This window comes from Myotis davidii, unplaced genomic scaffold, assembly GCF_000327345.1.
Source record: "Myotis davidii unplaced genomic scaffold, ASM32734v1 scaffold292, whole genome shotgun sequence".
NCBI classification, from domain to species: domain Eukaryota; kingdom Metazoa; phylum Chordata; class Mammalia; order Chiroptera; family Vespertilionidae; genus Myotis; species Myotis davidii.
Window position 1 is genome coordinate 1,386,175 of NW_006285042.1, and position 14,391 is coordinate 1,400,565.

At 41.4% G+C, this 14,391-nt stretch overlaps 2 protein-coding genes and 1 long non-coding RNA gene across 4 annotated transcripts in view; 2 read left to right on the top strand and 1 right to left on the bottom strand.

Annotated features, from left to right (window-relative positions):
- The window catches only part of LOC107181777, a 137,091-nt gene extending 136,324 nt beyond the window's left edge, over positions 1–767 (top strand). For both annotated transcript variants that reach the window (XR_001512481.1, XR_001512483.1), the window contains one exon: positions 638–767. This is a non-coding gene — a long non-coding RNA (uncharacterized LOC107181777). The remainder of the gene's footprint in view (positions 1–637) is intronic.
- The window catches only part of GTF2E1 (general transcription factor IIE subunit 1), a 46,909-nt gene extending 45,785 nt beyond the window's left edge, over positions 1–1,124 (bottom strand). Inside the window, exon 1 of the mRNA XM_006755350.2 lies at positions 994–1,124. The gene's annotated coding sequence lies outside the window, so the exon portion shown is untranslated. The remainder of the gene's footprint in view (positions 1–993) is intronic.
- Positions 1,125–1,146: 22 nt separating this feature from the next.
- Positions 1,147–14,391, top strand: part of RABL3 (RAB, member of RAS oncogene family-like 3) — a 44,780-nt gene continuing 31,535 nt past the window's right edge. Inside the window, exons 1-2 of the mRNA XM_006755352.2 lie at positions 1,147–1,324; positions 5,591–5,682. Of these exons, the coding sequence (XP_006755415.1) occupies positions 1,279–1,324; positions 5,591–5,682 (138 nt within the window). The 5' untranslated portion in view covers positions 1,147–1,278. The remainder of the gene's footprint in view (positions 1,325–5,590; positions 5,683–14,391) is intronic.

The window sequence follows — 14,391 nt, forward strand, 5'->3', positions numbered from 1 at the left end:
TCCCCACCTCCAGGCCTTTGCACATTCTGTTCTCCCCGCTCAAACTCTCTTCTAATCATCCTTCGCATTTCAAACGGCATTTCCTCGGAGACCTTCCCAGATTAGATTCCCCCTGAATAGCTCAGTGTGATCGATCCCATTTCACAAGCCCCCAAGGCTCTTTCCCAACCTCCTTCCTTGCAGCGAATAGACCTGGACTCTCATATCTACCTGAGAACGGGGATATCACGTTCACCCCTGACTTTTCAAAACCCGGCACCGCTCGTCAGGGGCTGCCCTAAACCTCCCAGGAGCTCCCCCAAGCACGTGTTCCTCCCACAGGCCCGTCCCGCCAACTTCCCCACACTCTACTGCCTCCACCGCGGCTCCCAGAGCAGAAAAGGACAGGCTAGTAGTGGGATCCCTCTTCTTAAATTTCAAATGGTTTTAGGCAGGAAGCAACAGGACCCAATCTGAAATTTTAAAAGACGATGCTCAGAGTATAAGATAAACGGAGAAAGAAGAGGTTGCGGGGGGGTGGTCCAGTTTATTAATCCAGTCGATTATTCCAATATACTACTATGCCAGTTCTATACGAATTTGAATCTTATACATTTAACTGCAGTGGGATTTTTGGGGTTTTGGGTTTTCTTTTCAGTTACCGCATTTCATGGTCTCTCCACGCCTTCCTACATAAGAAAGCTGCAGGCCACCGCGAAACCTCTGGACCCAGCTGCCCCCCACGAGCCCGGTGCAGTCATGTCCACTCCTCCCCACACTGCGCGACCCCCAACTCCCTCGGATTCTGCCAGCCGAGTGCGGGGGCCACACGCGGTGGAGCCCGTGGTCCTGCCCGAGGTCGCACACGGGCCGCTCCGGGCTCCAAGGCTCTTTAGAGAACCCAGTCCAGAGAGCAGCTGAGAGGAGGAGCGTGGCTAAGGAGAAAGGAGCGAAAAGGAGAAACACGACTCCGGGCCAGGAAACCCAGAACAAGGAACAGGGAACAAGGTTTACCCAGGCGAATCCTCGAACACTGGCACTACAGCTTCCCTCAGCGCCTCAACTACCGGCTCCAGCGAGCCTCGCCATTAGTGCGACAAAGAGAACGCCTTATTCCTGCGACCAGCTTTGGGAGCCACCCGCTACTTTCAACCGAGCCGGCCAATCAGCACAGCGAAGCCGTCCGTGAGGCGAGTCACACTCCGATTGGCCAATGACAGGGAAGGCTCCGCCCTCCATGCCCAGCTCTGATTGGCTGAAAATCAGGAATAGGCGTGAACCCCGGAAGGCTGTGGCAAGATGGCGTCCCTGGATCGGGTAAAGGTCCTGGTGTTGGGAGACTCAGGTGAGCGGCTTCACCCACCTCTCGGGCTACCAACACTTTTGAATTATTCGCTAACTACGACTCCCTCCCCCCCGCCAACTAAATCGCTCGGGCCCGTGGCTGAAATCCCTCTCGAGGCCTAAAGACTACACTTCCCAGAGGACTTTGCTCTGTTTGACCAAGTGGCGGCCTCGCGTGGGCCGGGGGCGCGGAGTCGCGGCCTTTCTCCGCCTTCGCCGCTTTCCACGTCGGCCTCCTGGACGGTCGTAACCTAGCGCGTAGCCTCGGTTCCTTTGTTTTAAATGATATGCAGACATTGCGTATTCTATTGCGCGCGGTGCTAAGGAAACAGAAGCTAGGACCGTGCCTTCAAGAGATCTTATTAAGGAAGCCGAACGTGCACTCAGAACAATGACACTGTTCTAAGTTCTTTGCGTATATTCACTCATTTAATCCGGAGAGTAGCCCTGTTGCCCATTTTACAGATGAGAAGAGTGTGGAGGCGAAATGTAACTGACAGAACCGGTTTGAACCCGGGGTCCACATACTTAAACACGAAGCTGTGTTATGAAATGAGATAGTGGAGGGCAATCCTGTTTTACTCTCACCTGGGCATCATTTCTTTCTTCTCTTTGATCTTAATTGAAAACCTATTACGTGCTAGGTTATAAGAAAGAGAAATTAAGATAAGGGCCTTTTATGAATTAACTAGGACTTAATGCTGAGCCCCAGTTTATTCCTAGTTTTAAAATTCTTCTTTTTCACACCTTGGACATTTGGAAGCCTGTATCTCCCCCTCCCACCTCACTGTCCTTGTCCCTCCCACCGTACCTCCACTCCTGTGCTCCTTATGAGCTTGGAATAAAAGCTGACCTTGCATTTCATAGCTGTGCTTCTCTGGAGTTGACCTTTGAAATGTGTGCTGTGAGCAAAGACATTGTGCCAGACACTTGGAGGTGGAGAGGGCATACCTCAGAAAGCTGGAAAATTACCCTTACAGGACTGAACAACGTTGTTGGGGAAGGGAGGAGGTCAGAAACCTTTTCACCTTGCCTGAAGATTATTTACATTCTAAAATATTTTACGGAGAGCATCATTTAAAATCCCCTAAGAAAACCCCGTTATGAAATCCTATGAACATAATCCATTTATGTCAACTCCAGTTCTTTAGCTTGAAGTGATGCTGAAGTTAATAAAATCACTACATTTCACAGATAAAGTAATGGTGGTCTAAAGGGATTTGGCAAGTGTATCATCAAGGTAGGATTTAGTACTGGAATACAGGGCTAACACAATTTCATGGTATGTGCAGTGGGTGTCTCTTTTATAATTTCCCTTTCTATTACATTTACAGTCCCCTCATGTTAGATATTGTTGCAACTAGCAGATTCCCCCCCCCCCCAAAAAAAAACAACAACAACAATAACACAAAAAACACTTAAGTATGTACTACAGAGCAGACACTGCTGGATTTATAGCTGGAATCAATTATGTAGCAGGATTGAATTGGCTGCTGCATTAAATGGTGGAAACTGATCAGGCAGTTAGTAGGCTTTATTTTGTTTGTTTGTTCATTATAGTTTAGCTGTCAAACAGAAGACAGTCATGCCCACCAGGAAAGTGACTGATCTTGTTACACATTCACTGACGTTAGGCTATATGTACAAAGTCAGTTATCGCCTTTTTATCAGTTCCCTTTTAACAGTGATTTACTATCAGACAGGTTAGAATATACTTACACTTCATCTGTCTTTGTATTCAACCTTTAAAGTTTCCTTTTGAATAAAGGCTTATTTCCCTCGTGCAATTTGGAGGATTTTACAAATACATGAAGGAATGACTTGGGATATAGAGATTTATTTTGTATCCCTTAGATATATTTGATAATTTAGTAAGGAATCCTGAAAGTCTCACTAACATGAACATACTGATTCTCTTTGTTATTTCAGATACAAAGGATGAGCTTGATACATTACCAACAACTAATATTTGCAGCTGGTATTTATTTAATTACATTGGGCCTCTTCCTCTTCCCCCTCCTCCCCCCCAGAAAATGAATGCATTTTTTAAAAATATATTTTATTGATTTTACAGAGAGGAAAGGAGAGGGATAGAGAGCTAGAAACATCAATGAGAGAGAAACATTGATCAGCTGCCTCCTGCACACCTCCTACTGGGGATGTGTCTGCAACCAAGGTACATGCCCTTGACCAGAATCGAACCCGGGCCCATTCAGTCAGCAGGCCGACACTCTATCCACTGAGCCAAACCAGTTAGGGCATGAATGCATTTTTAAAAAATATTTTTATTGATTTCAGAGAGGAGGGAGAGGGAGAGAGAGAGATAGAGACATCAGTGATGAGAGAGACTCATTGATTGGCTGCCTCCAGCTGCCCCTACTGGAGATTGAGCCCACACCTGGGCATATGCCCTGACTGGGTCCTCTTGGTCCATAGGATGATGGCTCACTCCACTGAGCTACCACAGCCAGGCAAAATAATTTTAAATTTAAACAAATCTTTTTTTGGCATAGTGAAAATTTTAAAACTCCATAAATATCTAGTAATTAGGGAATAGTTAAGTAAATTATTATGTCAGTGTTCTGAATTATAAAGGAGATAATAAATATGTTTAGAAAGATTGTAATAACATGGAAAATTTTAGTCGTTAAATAAGTACTATTTAAGGACCTGTTCTGAGTATTGGAGATTTTTTTTTATAAGGTGAGTTAAACACAGTCTTAATCCTCAAAGAAATTAAAATTAAACAGTGAATAAAACCTAAAACCTATAAGCAAGTGTAATGTGTTTTAAGTGTTCTGTAGAACAGTGTACAGGGCACAGTGGAGACCCAGAGGATGGTGGAGAATGTGCTTAGTTCTACCTGTGTGGACTCAAAAATGACAGTAACTAGAATGATGCTGAGTCTTGACAGATTAAGTCACCAGGCCAATGGAGGGTAGGGGGGGGAAGAATAGGTAGTATATTCCAGACAAAACCAGATGTGTAAACAGAGCCTTATGATTTATTGTTTTCAAGTATACCATTTATATATTTACAGTAATAATCCGCTTACAGAAAACCCTGCTTATGGAATTAAACCTACATGTTGACAATAGTGCGCTTCAGGTGATTTTTTTCTTCTTTCTAGCCGTGACCGGTTTGGCTCAGTGGATAGAGCTTCGGCCTGTGGACTGAAAGGTCCCAGGTTCGATTCTGGTCAAGGGCATGTACCTTGGTTGCGGGCACATCCCCAGTAGGAGGTGTGCAGGAGGCAGTTGATCAATGTTTCTCTCTCATCGATGTTTCTAGCTCTCTCTCTCTGTGTCCCTTCCTCTCTGTAAAATCAATAAAATATATAAATAAATAAATAAATAAATAAATACTTTCTGATTGTCTGTAAATATAAATTCATATAATAAAAAATAAACATAAATGATAGGTTCATACACAAAATTGCACACAAAGAGATGGTCTAAATTTTTTATACAACAAATGATGCATGAAGAGTCATCAACCATGCTTGTCATAAAGGCATCAAAATGCTGTTAATTATATGAGTGACTCCATCATGTAAATGGAAACTCATTTTCTTCCCCCCTCATATAGATTGCCCTGAACCCAGGAGAGCTGCAGGAAAATAAAGTGCTGCCTTAAGGTAAAGGGCCATGATGTAGAAGAGGGAGTAGAGTTGTTCTCTTTTTTCCAGAGGGTAAAGCTGGGCCAAGGGGTTGGCTGCCTGAATTGGATTGTCTAAATAAGGAATTGTGAAATGGTGAGTCCCTGTCACTGACAGTGTTCAAGCACCACCTGAAAGATCATCTAATGGTGCCATGGAAGAGACCTCTCCATTGGTAATCAGGATAGAGCATTACCTCCAACATCTGTTAATAGTCTACAATTCTAAAAAGGGTTGAAGAGATGAAATCATTCAAAAGGAAAGGACTAGTTCATATGAAATTGCCCTAAAACAGTAGTTCTCAAAGCAAGGCCCCTGGACCAGTAGCATCAGCATCCCCAAGGAGTTTGTTAGAAGTGCAAAATCTTTGAGCTCCACAACAGACCTGCTGAATAGGAAACTGGGAGCAGGACCCAGCATTCTATGTTTTAACAAGCCCTCCTTGACCATTTACTTATTAATAAAGCTTATTAAATGCTTGGTATGGTATGAACATCCTTTAAACAACCATAGTTTACATACCATTATTACTGCATGTTCTCAGTTATATTTTTGCTATCAGATTTCAGCATGTCTCTTATATAACTTGAGTTCTTGTATCTTTTACAGGTGTTGGGAAATCTTCACTAGTTCATCTTCTGTGCCAAAATCAAGTGCTGGGGAATCCATCATGGACTGTGGGCTGCTCGGTAGATGTGAGAGTATGTTTCCTATTTTTTTAGTAGTCATAGTAAAATTTGTTCCAACTATGTAATCAAATTATAGTACTATGGTCAAAACTAAGTAATGATAATAACTGGGCTTTATCAAGCACATACTCTGTGCTAGATACTATGCTTTACATGTCTTTCCTTATTTGATAGTTTTTAAACTGTGAGATAATAGCTGCAGAAGCTAAGGCATAGAGTAGTAAAGTAACATGACCAGATTCACTCAGTGCTTAACAAGCAGTCAAGATTTGGTCCCCATTAGTCTGATTTTAGAGACTTCAGTTTTAATTGCTATGTTATGTATGTAGAGTTCACTTTACATGCTCCATAATTAATTCTAAGCCTTTGCCACTGAAAAATCCAGCTTTTGGCTAGAAATAGTGCAAAGGCAAAAGCTTTTGGAGCCTCATGTATAGGTCATCAGTTCCACCTCACATTTAGGAGACACAGGTACAGTTTCCATAGAATTAAGTGTCTTCCCAGATATTTTTGGTGTTTGCTAATTCCAGCTACTCCAATCCAAGTATCTCTCCTGCTGGCATACCTCTCTCCACTGAGTTAAGAAATAGGTAGGGAACGGATGATTGTTAGCTAGATTGACAGTTATTTTCCTTTAGTCCTTTGACCAAATAAGTTCTGTGACTTATTTTGCTGCTGATTAGAAACCTTTCATCAGAAATCTTTAATGTTACGTAGTTTTCCTAACCTATGTCTAGATATGGATTAGTTATTAGTCATTCTATTCAGAAGTTGTGCTTTTCATGGCTGTCTTCATTTTTCAAAAGTTTTAGCTATTGTCTGTCTTCCTTCATTCCTTCGATCTTCTCCTTTTGAACTTCTATTAGATTTTTCTCCTCTATATCTTTTATGTGTACTTTCATATTTTCTATTCTTTATTTCTCCTCAGTTCATTCTGGATGATGTACTCCAGTTACCTAAGAATCACTTCAATTATGACTAATGTGATTTTAATATATCAACTCAGTTTTTTTCATTTTCGTAACTGTAGTTTTTAGATATTCTTTTTGGTTCTTTTGCAAATGTCAAAATTTTTCAGAATATCCTAATCTTTAGTTATGCTTCTACTTTTTTATTTTAATCATTTTAAACATACTATTTTATTGTTTCTTTTGGAATGTTCTAATTTTTTCTTGGTGGTTGGTAGATATCCTTCTTGTTGTATATGTTGACTCCATGAAAATGTATCTTTTTGTATGGTGTGTAATTGTTTGAAGATGATCACATCTTGAGCAAGATATTTTTCCTGTTCCTATGGAAGTCCTATATGTTGTGTTGTGAAAGTCCAGTCAGTGTTTTTTCATTTCTCTTGCTGTCAGAGCCCTTGGGATTTCAGTGGTCCTTGTAATTTCTCATTTAGGAGTTTCCATGCCATTTAGATGATGTAAATTCCCATAATATTCAGTTATAGCATAGGCCTATGGTTTCCATTTCTTGGGGCCTTTTTGTCTATTCTCTATTACCCCTATGTGAGGTCACTGATAGAAAGTTTTTTATTTTTCATGTTTTCCTGAGCCAGTGGATAGAGTTTTTCCTACTCTCTTGCACTGACAGGGTAGCTCATCAAGGGTCCAGATTTCATGAAGAGAACTATAGTCTGGTCTTTGTCACTCACCCACATGTACTCTTGCCTTAAAAACTGGAAAACAAATCTCTATTCCTGGATGGGCACTAAAACTCCGGGGACCAGACCCTGAAGCTATTCTGAATCTAGGTCAGTTCCCACTTCTCACTCTGATTTTAAGTTCTTTCTTCATTTCCAGCATCTGGGGATTTTCCTGTCTTTTGAGCTTGTCCTCTTTATTTATTTTTTAATAGTTTATGACATTTCTATGCATGTAAAGTCAGGGGGTACCTTTCTGCCATTTCAACCTACCATGTCCCCAACTTCTTAGATATGGAAGAAAAACAAATTCTAGATAATGAGTTCAGTGGCAACTTTATTTAAGCTTGGGAGACTGAATAGCAAGTTCTGCACAAAATTTTCCTTTGCACTTTTCTAGCTCCCTTTCTGTGAGAAGACATATTGAAAAACAAAACAAAAAAAAACAAACAAACTTAGATTTAAACTACCACTGCCTAAGACAGTGTTCATTTTGCCTTTTGCTTCTTAAAGAGTGACCTTAAACGAATCATTTTACTTCCCTGAGTCTTAGCAAAGTTGAAGTTAATAATACCTGCTTTACCTAGCCTACAAGTTTGTAGAGAGGATCATAGCTTAAGAAGCAAAGTTAAAGTATAGCGCTTTACAATTTTAAATTGACCTTTAGTTCAATTTTCTGCTCCCTGCCCTTTATCCCTGTCCTGCCCTTCTTATCCCTAACCAGAGCTTAGTCTGTTCATGTAATTTACCTTTTTCCCCCTCACTTCATATTGGGTTGGCTAAATCTCTGGTACAGTGTTGAATAGAAGTGGTGACAATGGACATCCTTGTCTCATTCCCAGTCACAGGAAGTTTTCAGTTACCCTTAATTCTGGTATCATTTTGTTCCATGCTTCCATGTCTCTGGATCTATTTTGTTTGGCAGTTTATTTTGTAAATTAGATTCCACAAGTAAGTGAGATCATGTGATACTTGTCTTTCTCTGACTGGCTTATTTCGCTTAGCATAATAGACTGCAGATTTTTGAACTCTCCCTATAGTTCCAAGGAACACTGGAATAAAGACTATAGTAGTCAAAGACAAATGTCATGAAATGTGAATAATTTTACTGAAATGAGAATGAGTGTGATACTAATTGACTCCTTTAAAGCTACCCTGTCCTAAATTGCTTATTGTGGAAGAATGGAGCATGTGGCACTGAAAGGGACCTTGCTCTTATTACTCTTCTTTGTACCTTGGGCTGATGGATCTTTGAAAAGAATGCATTTCTTTAATGACAACATAAGTGAACGATAATCTTAAGTAAAGTTGTCATAGATATGTAAATCCTTTTGACTATTGTTATTATAAAATGAACATTTCTTCCCTTTAGCAAGAATGATTAAATCTGATAAAACCTTTACCTAAGTAGCTTTGAACACTTTCTTCCTAGCAGCTTTTATATTGCAACTAGAGGTCCAATGCACAAAATTCGTGCGTGGGTGTGGTCTCTAGGCCTGGGTGGCGATCTAAGCCCAAGCATCTGGTGTAGAAGGGCAGGTCCCAGCTGAACTCTGGGCCCTGGGCAGCACCTGAGCCCCCAGGCTCCCATGTGCTCCCCTCCACCTGAGTCATGTTGCCCGAGTTCCCACGCGGAGATGTGATGAGCATGACCGGACGCTGTGGCCAAGGTGCAGTGTGGGCCTCGGGGCTGCCCAGTAGCACTGCATGGAAGCCGGGTGGGCAGCACGCTCTCTCCCAGCCGGCCTCACAGACCAGCTCCTGCGTGAACCCATGGGGAGCCCGACCTGCCCCTACAGCCCAGGTGGCTATGGCCTGGCTCACCCGGAAGAGGCCGCGCAGGTGCAGGGTGGGCTCCTCGCAGGTGTCCATCACCTGAGTGTGGGGGGACTTCCCTGGCTCGCAAGCTCTGGCATCTTGTGGAAATGTTAGCAAGGGGAGTGAGAGCAAGCTTGGAAGATCCCGCACATTCTCACCACACCTCCGTCCTCGCCACCCCCACCCCCAGGTAGCCGGTGAAAGGTTGCAGTCCCCCGCCCAGGTGCCGCAGGAGATTGGTCACTACCACCCACCCCCAGTTCCCCGTCTCAGCCCCCTACCTGGCTCCCTCAGTGCCTGGGTGCCAGGCAGCAGCCCCACCCCCTGCCACGGCCACTGGTCGCCATCTGCGGTGTTGCTCGCTCACCCGCTCCACCATCCCGCCACAGTCCGGCTCTCGTCAGGGCCCATCAGGGCAGGCAGTGCCTCTACTGCTGCCCGCTGCCAGCGCCACATGGCCTACGTCCGTCATGGTCTGCACTGCCCCCTGGTGGTCAGCGCATGTCATAGCGTGCGGTCGAACTCCCAGTTGAGGGGACAATTTTCATATTAGGCTTTTATTATATAGGATTATAGCTTCTCTGGTATTGACACCTGTGAAAAGGATAGATCCATGAGTACACTAACAGTTGTCTCATTTAGCTCATTTCACATCTGTTTAAGAGCCAGCTAAAAATAGCAGTGATAAAGGTGATAATGTAATTGTTTAATTTCAAGTACTAGATGAAGTTAATGAGCTTAATGTATATACTCAGTAATTATTAACATTTTGGATTTCGGATGCACTGCAGAGGTGTTCATAACTAAACTGAAAGCAGAAAAGTTTTATTTTGTGGTATTCTTCATTCCTGTCTTCTAATTTTGTGGCACCAAGTCTAATGGGATTAATATGAATGCATGGGTACTTTTATTTATGAAAACAAGACTTACAAAACTTAATCTTTTCACAGATTATAAATAAGGAAATTGGTCTGTCATTTCTTGTTCACTTTAATGGGATTTTAACTCTAATTTACATATTCATACAATTAATATTTATTGACTTCCTCTTTGGATAGCATAACAATCTGTAAGCACTGGGGAGAAATTTTTTTTTAACAGCAGTCTCTATCTTCACCAAGAATATGAAGTAGGGTCTAGTAGGTGGAACAAGGTGTATAAATATGTGAAATGATCTTTAATAATAATAATGAATGATGGCTAACCCTTTGGGTAGATTAGGCACCTATTTTACATACTAATTCATTTTATTCCCTCGATAGCCTTCAGGGTAGTTACTCTTAGTGTCCTTATTTGCCAGTGAAGCAGTGGAGGCACAGAGATATTAAGTGACTTGTACAATGCCATACTGATCATAAGTGATGGAGTTGGGATTCAGACCCAGGCAGTCAAGTCCAAGAGCCTGTGCTCTTGACCGCTATTCTGTACTTCTTATTCCAGAGGAACAATGGTAGTAAGAAAAAAGTATTCTAATGCTGTTAAATACAATAATCACTAGACTCATGTTGGCACTTTAAATTTAAATTAATGAATTAAACTAAAAATTTAGTTCCTCAGTTGAACTGGTCAGTAGTCACATATTACTGTATTAGGTACTTTTATCATCACAGGAAGTTCTTATATAAACAGCACTTATGTAGAAAATTAGTGTTATAGCAATTTAGGAGAGAGTGAGATGTTTGTGAAGAGTAGAAAATTATACTGGCATTGATGATTGAATGGGTGGCCTGGGCAACAGATGAATGGATTATTCCCCAAGAAAAAGGATGTATATTATAGGTGAAAGAGAAGAAAATTATAATAAATTCAGTTCTGGATGTGGTGAAGGTCATTATCTAAGTTATCTACCTGAAGCTATCCAGAAAGCATTTGAAAATGAGGAGTTGAAGTTCAAGAGAAAATTCAGAGTTGAAATCATCTGTATGGAGATGAGAGATTATGAGGTTTTCAGAAAAGAACATGTAAAAAGAGAAGAGCTGATGATGAACTTTGGGGTATATTTAGAGAGTTGAAGGTGAAAGAGGGGTCAGAAAACGATTTTTCAAAAGGTAGGAGGATAGCCAAGATGATGAAATACCACAAGAGCAAAGAGATTTTTAGTATGAAATACTATAGTGATGTAAGAACTGAGAAGAAGCCCTAGCCGGTTTGGCTCAATGGATAGAGCGTCGGCCTGCAGACTGAGGGATCCCAGGTTCGATTCCAGCCAAGGGCACATGCCTGGGTTGCAGGCTCCATCCCCAGTGTGGGGCGTGCAGGAGGCAGCTGATCAATGATTCTCTCTCATCATTGATGTTTCTATCTCTCTTACCCTCTTCCTTCCTCTCCAAAATCAATAAAAATATATTAAAATAAAAAAGAACTAAGAAGAAAAAAAAGTTTAATTTGGTGATGATGAAGTCAGTGCTGACCTTTGACGGTGCAAGGAATGTTAGTGGCAGAAACCAAATGATGTGAGTAGGCAGAGAGGTAAGAAAGACAAAGGTTTAAATCAGTCTTTCACAAAGTGTAGAGGTTAAGTTAAGGGCCCTGGCTGGTGTGGCTCAGTTGGTTAAGTGTCCTTCCATGCACCAAGAGGTCTCCGGTTTGATTCCCAGTCAGGGCACACGCGTAGGTTTCGGACTCCATCCCCAATAGGGAGCATGCAGGAGGCAGTCAATCCGTTTCTCTCTCACTGATGTTTCTCTCTCCCCTCCTTTCTCTCTCTGTCTCTCTACAGAAATCAATAGAAACATTTTTAAAAAATAGAGGTTAAGTAAAGGAGTGAATGGATACAGAATAGAAGGGAAAAGTGAAGATTTCTTTTAAAAGAGGAAATGAGCTTGGCTGAAGGCAAAACAAGGTTACTATAAAGGAGAAGTAATTAACAGCAACCTCTATACTAGTCATTCATTCATTTGTTCATTCAGTTCATATAGTACATACCTACTGGGTATCGGACACTGCAAGGAATTGAAAGTATAGGCTTACCACCTTTTATTGTGCTTTGCTTTATTGTGCTTTATAGATGTTGTGATTTTTGCAAATTGAAGGCAACACCCTCCACCAGTGAAAACATGATCACTTGCTCTATTATGACACTCACTTTATTGCAGTGGTCTGGGACAAACCTGTCATATCTCTGAGAGATGCCTGTATAGCAGTGAATGAGACAAATTCAGTTCCTGCTCCCTGGTGCACTGTCCTAGTTGCTCTTTCTGTCATCTCTTTTTTCCCAACTGTCTTCTAAGACCTCCGACCTTTTTATTTCTCTAATAATAATAATGCAGACCAAACTTACTAGCATCTATAACATCCAAATTCTTTCTTGATGTGTCTTATTTTCTTTACTAAATTTGATTTTACTTTTTAAAAGTTACAAACAATAAATTACTCAAATGAAACAAAACCTTTTGTACTTAGTCTTGATTTGGTTTCCAATAAAAAGTCAACTTTGAGTGAGAAAGCAGCATTAGGAGTATGGCTCCTTTTTCCCATTTGATGATCAGCACATACTGTTTGCTACCTGTTGTGAAATTTTTCCTTGTATAACTCTAAAGTCTGTATTGACGTTATTAAATCCTTGATGACCTATTTAAGTGTAAAACACATTGTTTATAGTTTGGCATTACCCCCACCCCCATCATGTTGGACTCTTAGCATAGCACCAAGAAACTACTTATTGTGTCGAGAGCAATAACTTTTATAATGTCAAGCTTTCCTTTGGCGATCACTCACCCCATGTGAAAGATACAATGTTCTAACTACAAGCCACTGGTTTAAAGTTCTTAGGACTCATTCCATTTGGATTAAGTTAAACAGTATTAATTGAACAAGTTGGAAAGGAAGAAGGACACCTCTTCTAATTCTTGAGGGAAACAATGAAAGGTGATTAGGGAAGGTATTTTGTCAAGCTGGCCTGGGACTATGTGTAGCCAAAAGGGATCTGGGTAGCAGACTTGGTACATTCAATGCTAAGAGGGCATGCTATCTGGGAATTGTATTACATAGTGGCTATTCTTAGAGGAATTAGTCTTTTAGGGGAGGTAACATTAGACATTTGAAATAATTTTAGAGATAAAAGTGGTGTACGGCAATGCTTGCTAAACTTAATTATGTAACAGAATCACCTAGGGAGCTATCTTTAAAAATACAGATTTTTTTGAGCCCCACCCTAAAAGCTCCAGAGTGGTCCAAGAATCCTTTTTCTTTTTTTTTTTTTTTCCCAGAGAGGAAGGGAGAGGGAGAGAGAGGGAGAGAGAGAGAAGCATCAATAATGAGAGAGAATCATTGATCGGCTGCCTCCTACACGCCCCAACCTGGGCACATGTCCTTGATTGGAATCAAACTCGGGACTTTTTTTTTTTTTTACTAGTAAATGCTCACCCAAGGATATTTTTTTTCATTGATTTTTAGAGCGAATGGAAGGGAGAGGGAGAGACAAAGAGAAACACCGATGTGAGAGAGACACATTGATTGGTTACCTCCTGCATGCCTTGGACCAGGGTCAGGAGCCTGCAACCGAGGTATGTGCCCTTGACCAGAATCAAACCCTGGACCTTTTAGTCTGCAGGCCACCTCTCTACCCTCCGAGCCAAACTGACTAGGGCAAGAATTTTATTTTTAACAAGCTTCCTATTAATTTTGATTTAGTTCATTCTCAGAACTGTACTTGAGAAGCACTGGTGTTCAGTAAAAATAATAAAGTGAATATAATAAAACCTTGGAGGATGAGATATCCTAAATTTATGTATTGATTTAAACAAACATAGCCAAGCATCTAATATGTACTGGGTACTATACTATTTTCTGGGCCTACAAAGATAAATAATACATGATCCTGTCCTTATGCTCAGAGTCTAGTAGAAGACATATTGGCAGATAAATAAAGCAGTGTGGTTAGAAATGATAAATGTGTACAGGGTGTTCGGCAGCAAGTAGGAGTGCCTAAACCGCCCTGGTTGGTTTGGGGTCTTGGAGGGAAGGGAGACTGATCAAGAAAGCTTCAGTAATATGGCTGAGCTTTTTTTTTTATTCTCTCTCTCTCTCTTTATTGATTAAGGTATTACATATATGTCCTTATCCCCCTATTGCCTCTCCACCCCTCCCCCCACTCATGCCCTCATCCCCATGGTGTCTGTGTCCATTGATTAGGCTTATATGCGTGCATACAAGTCCCCTGGTTGATCTCTCCCTCTTACCCCCACCCTCCCCTACCTTCCCTCTGAGGCTTGATGGTCTGATCGATGCGTCTCAGTCTCTGGATCTGTTTTTGTGAATTG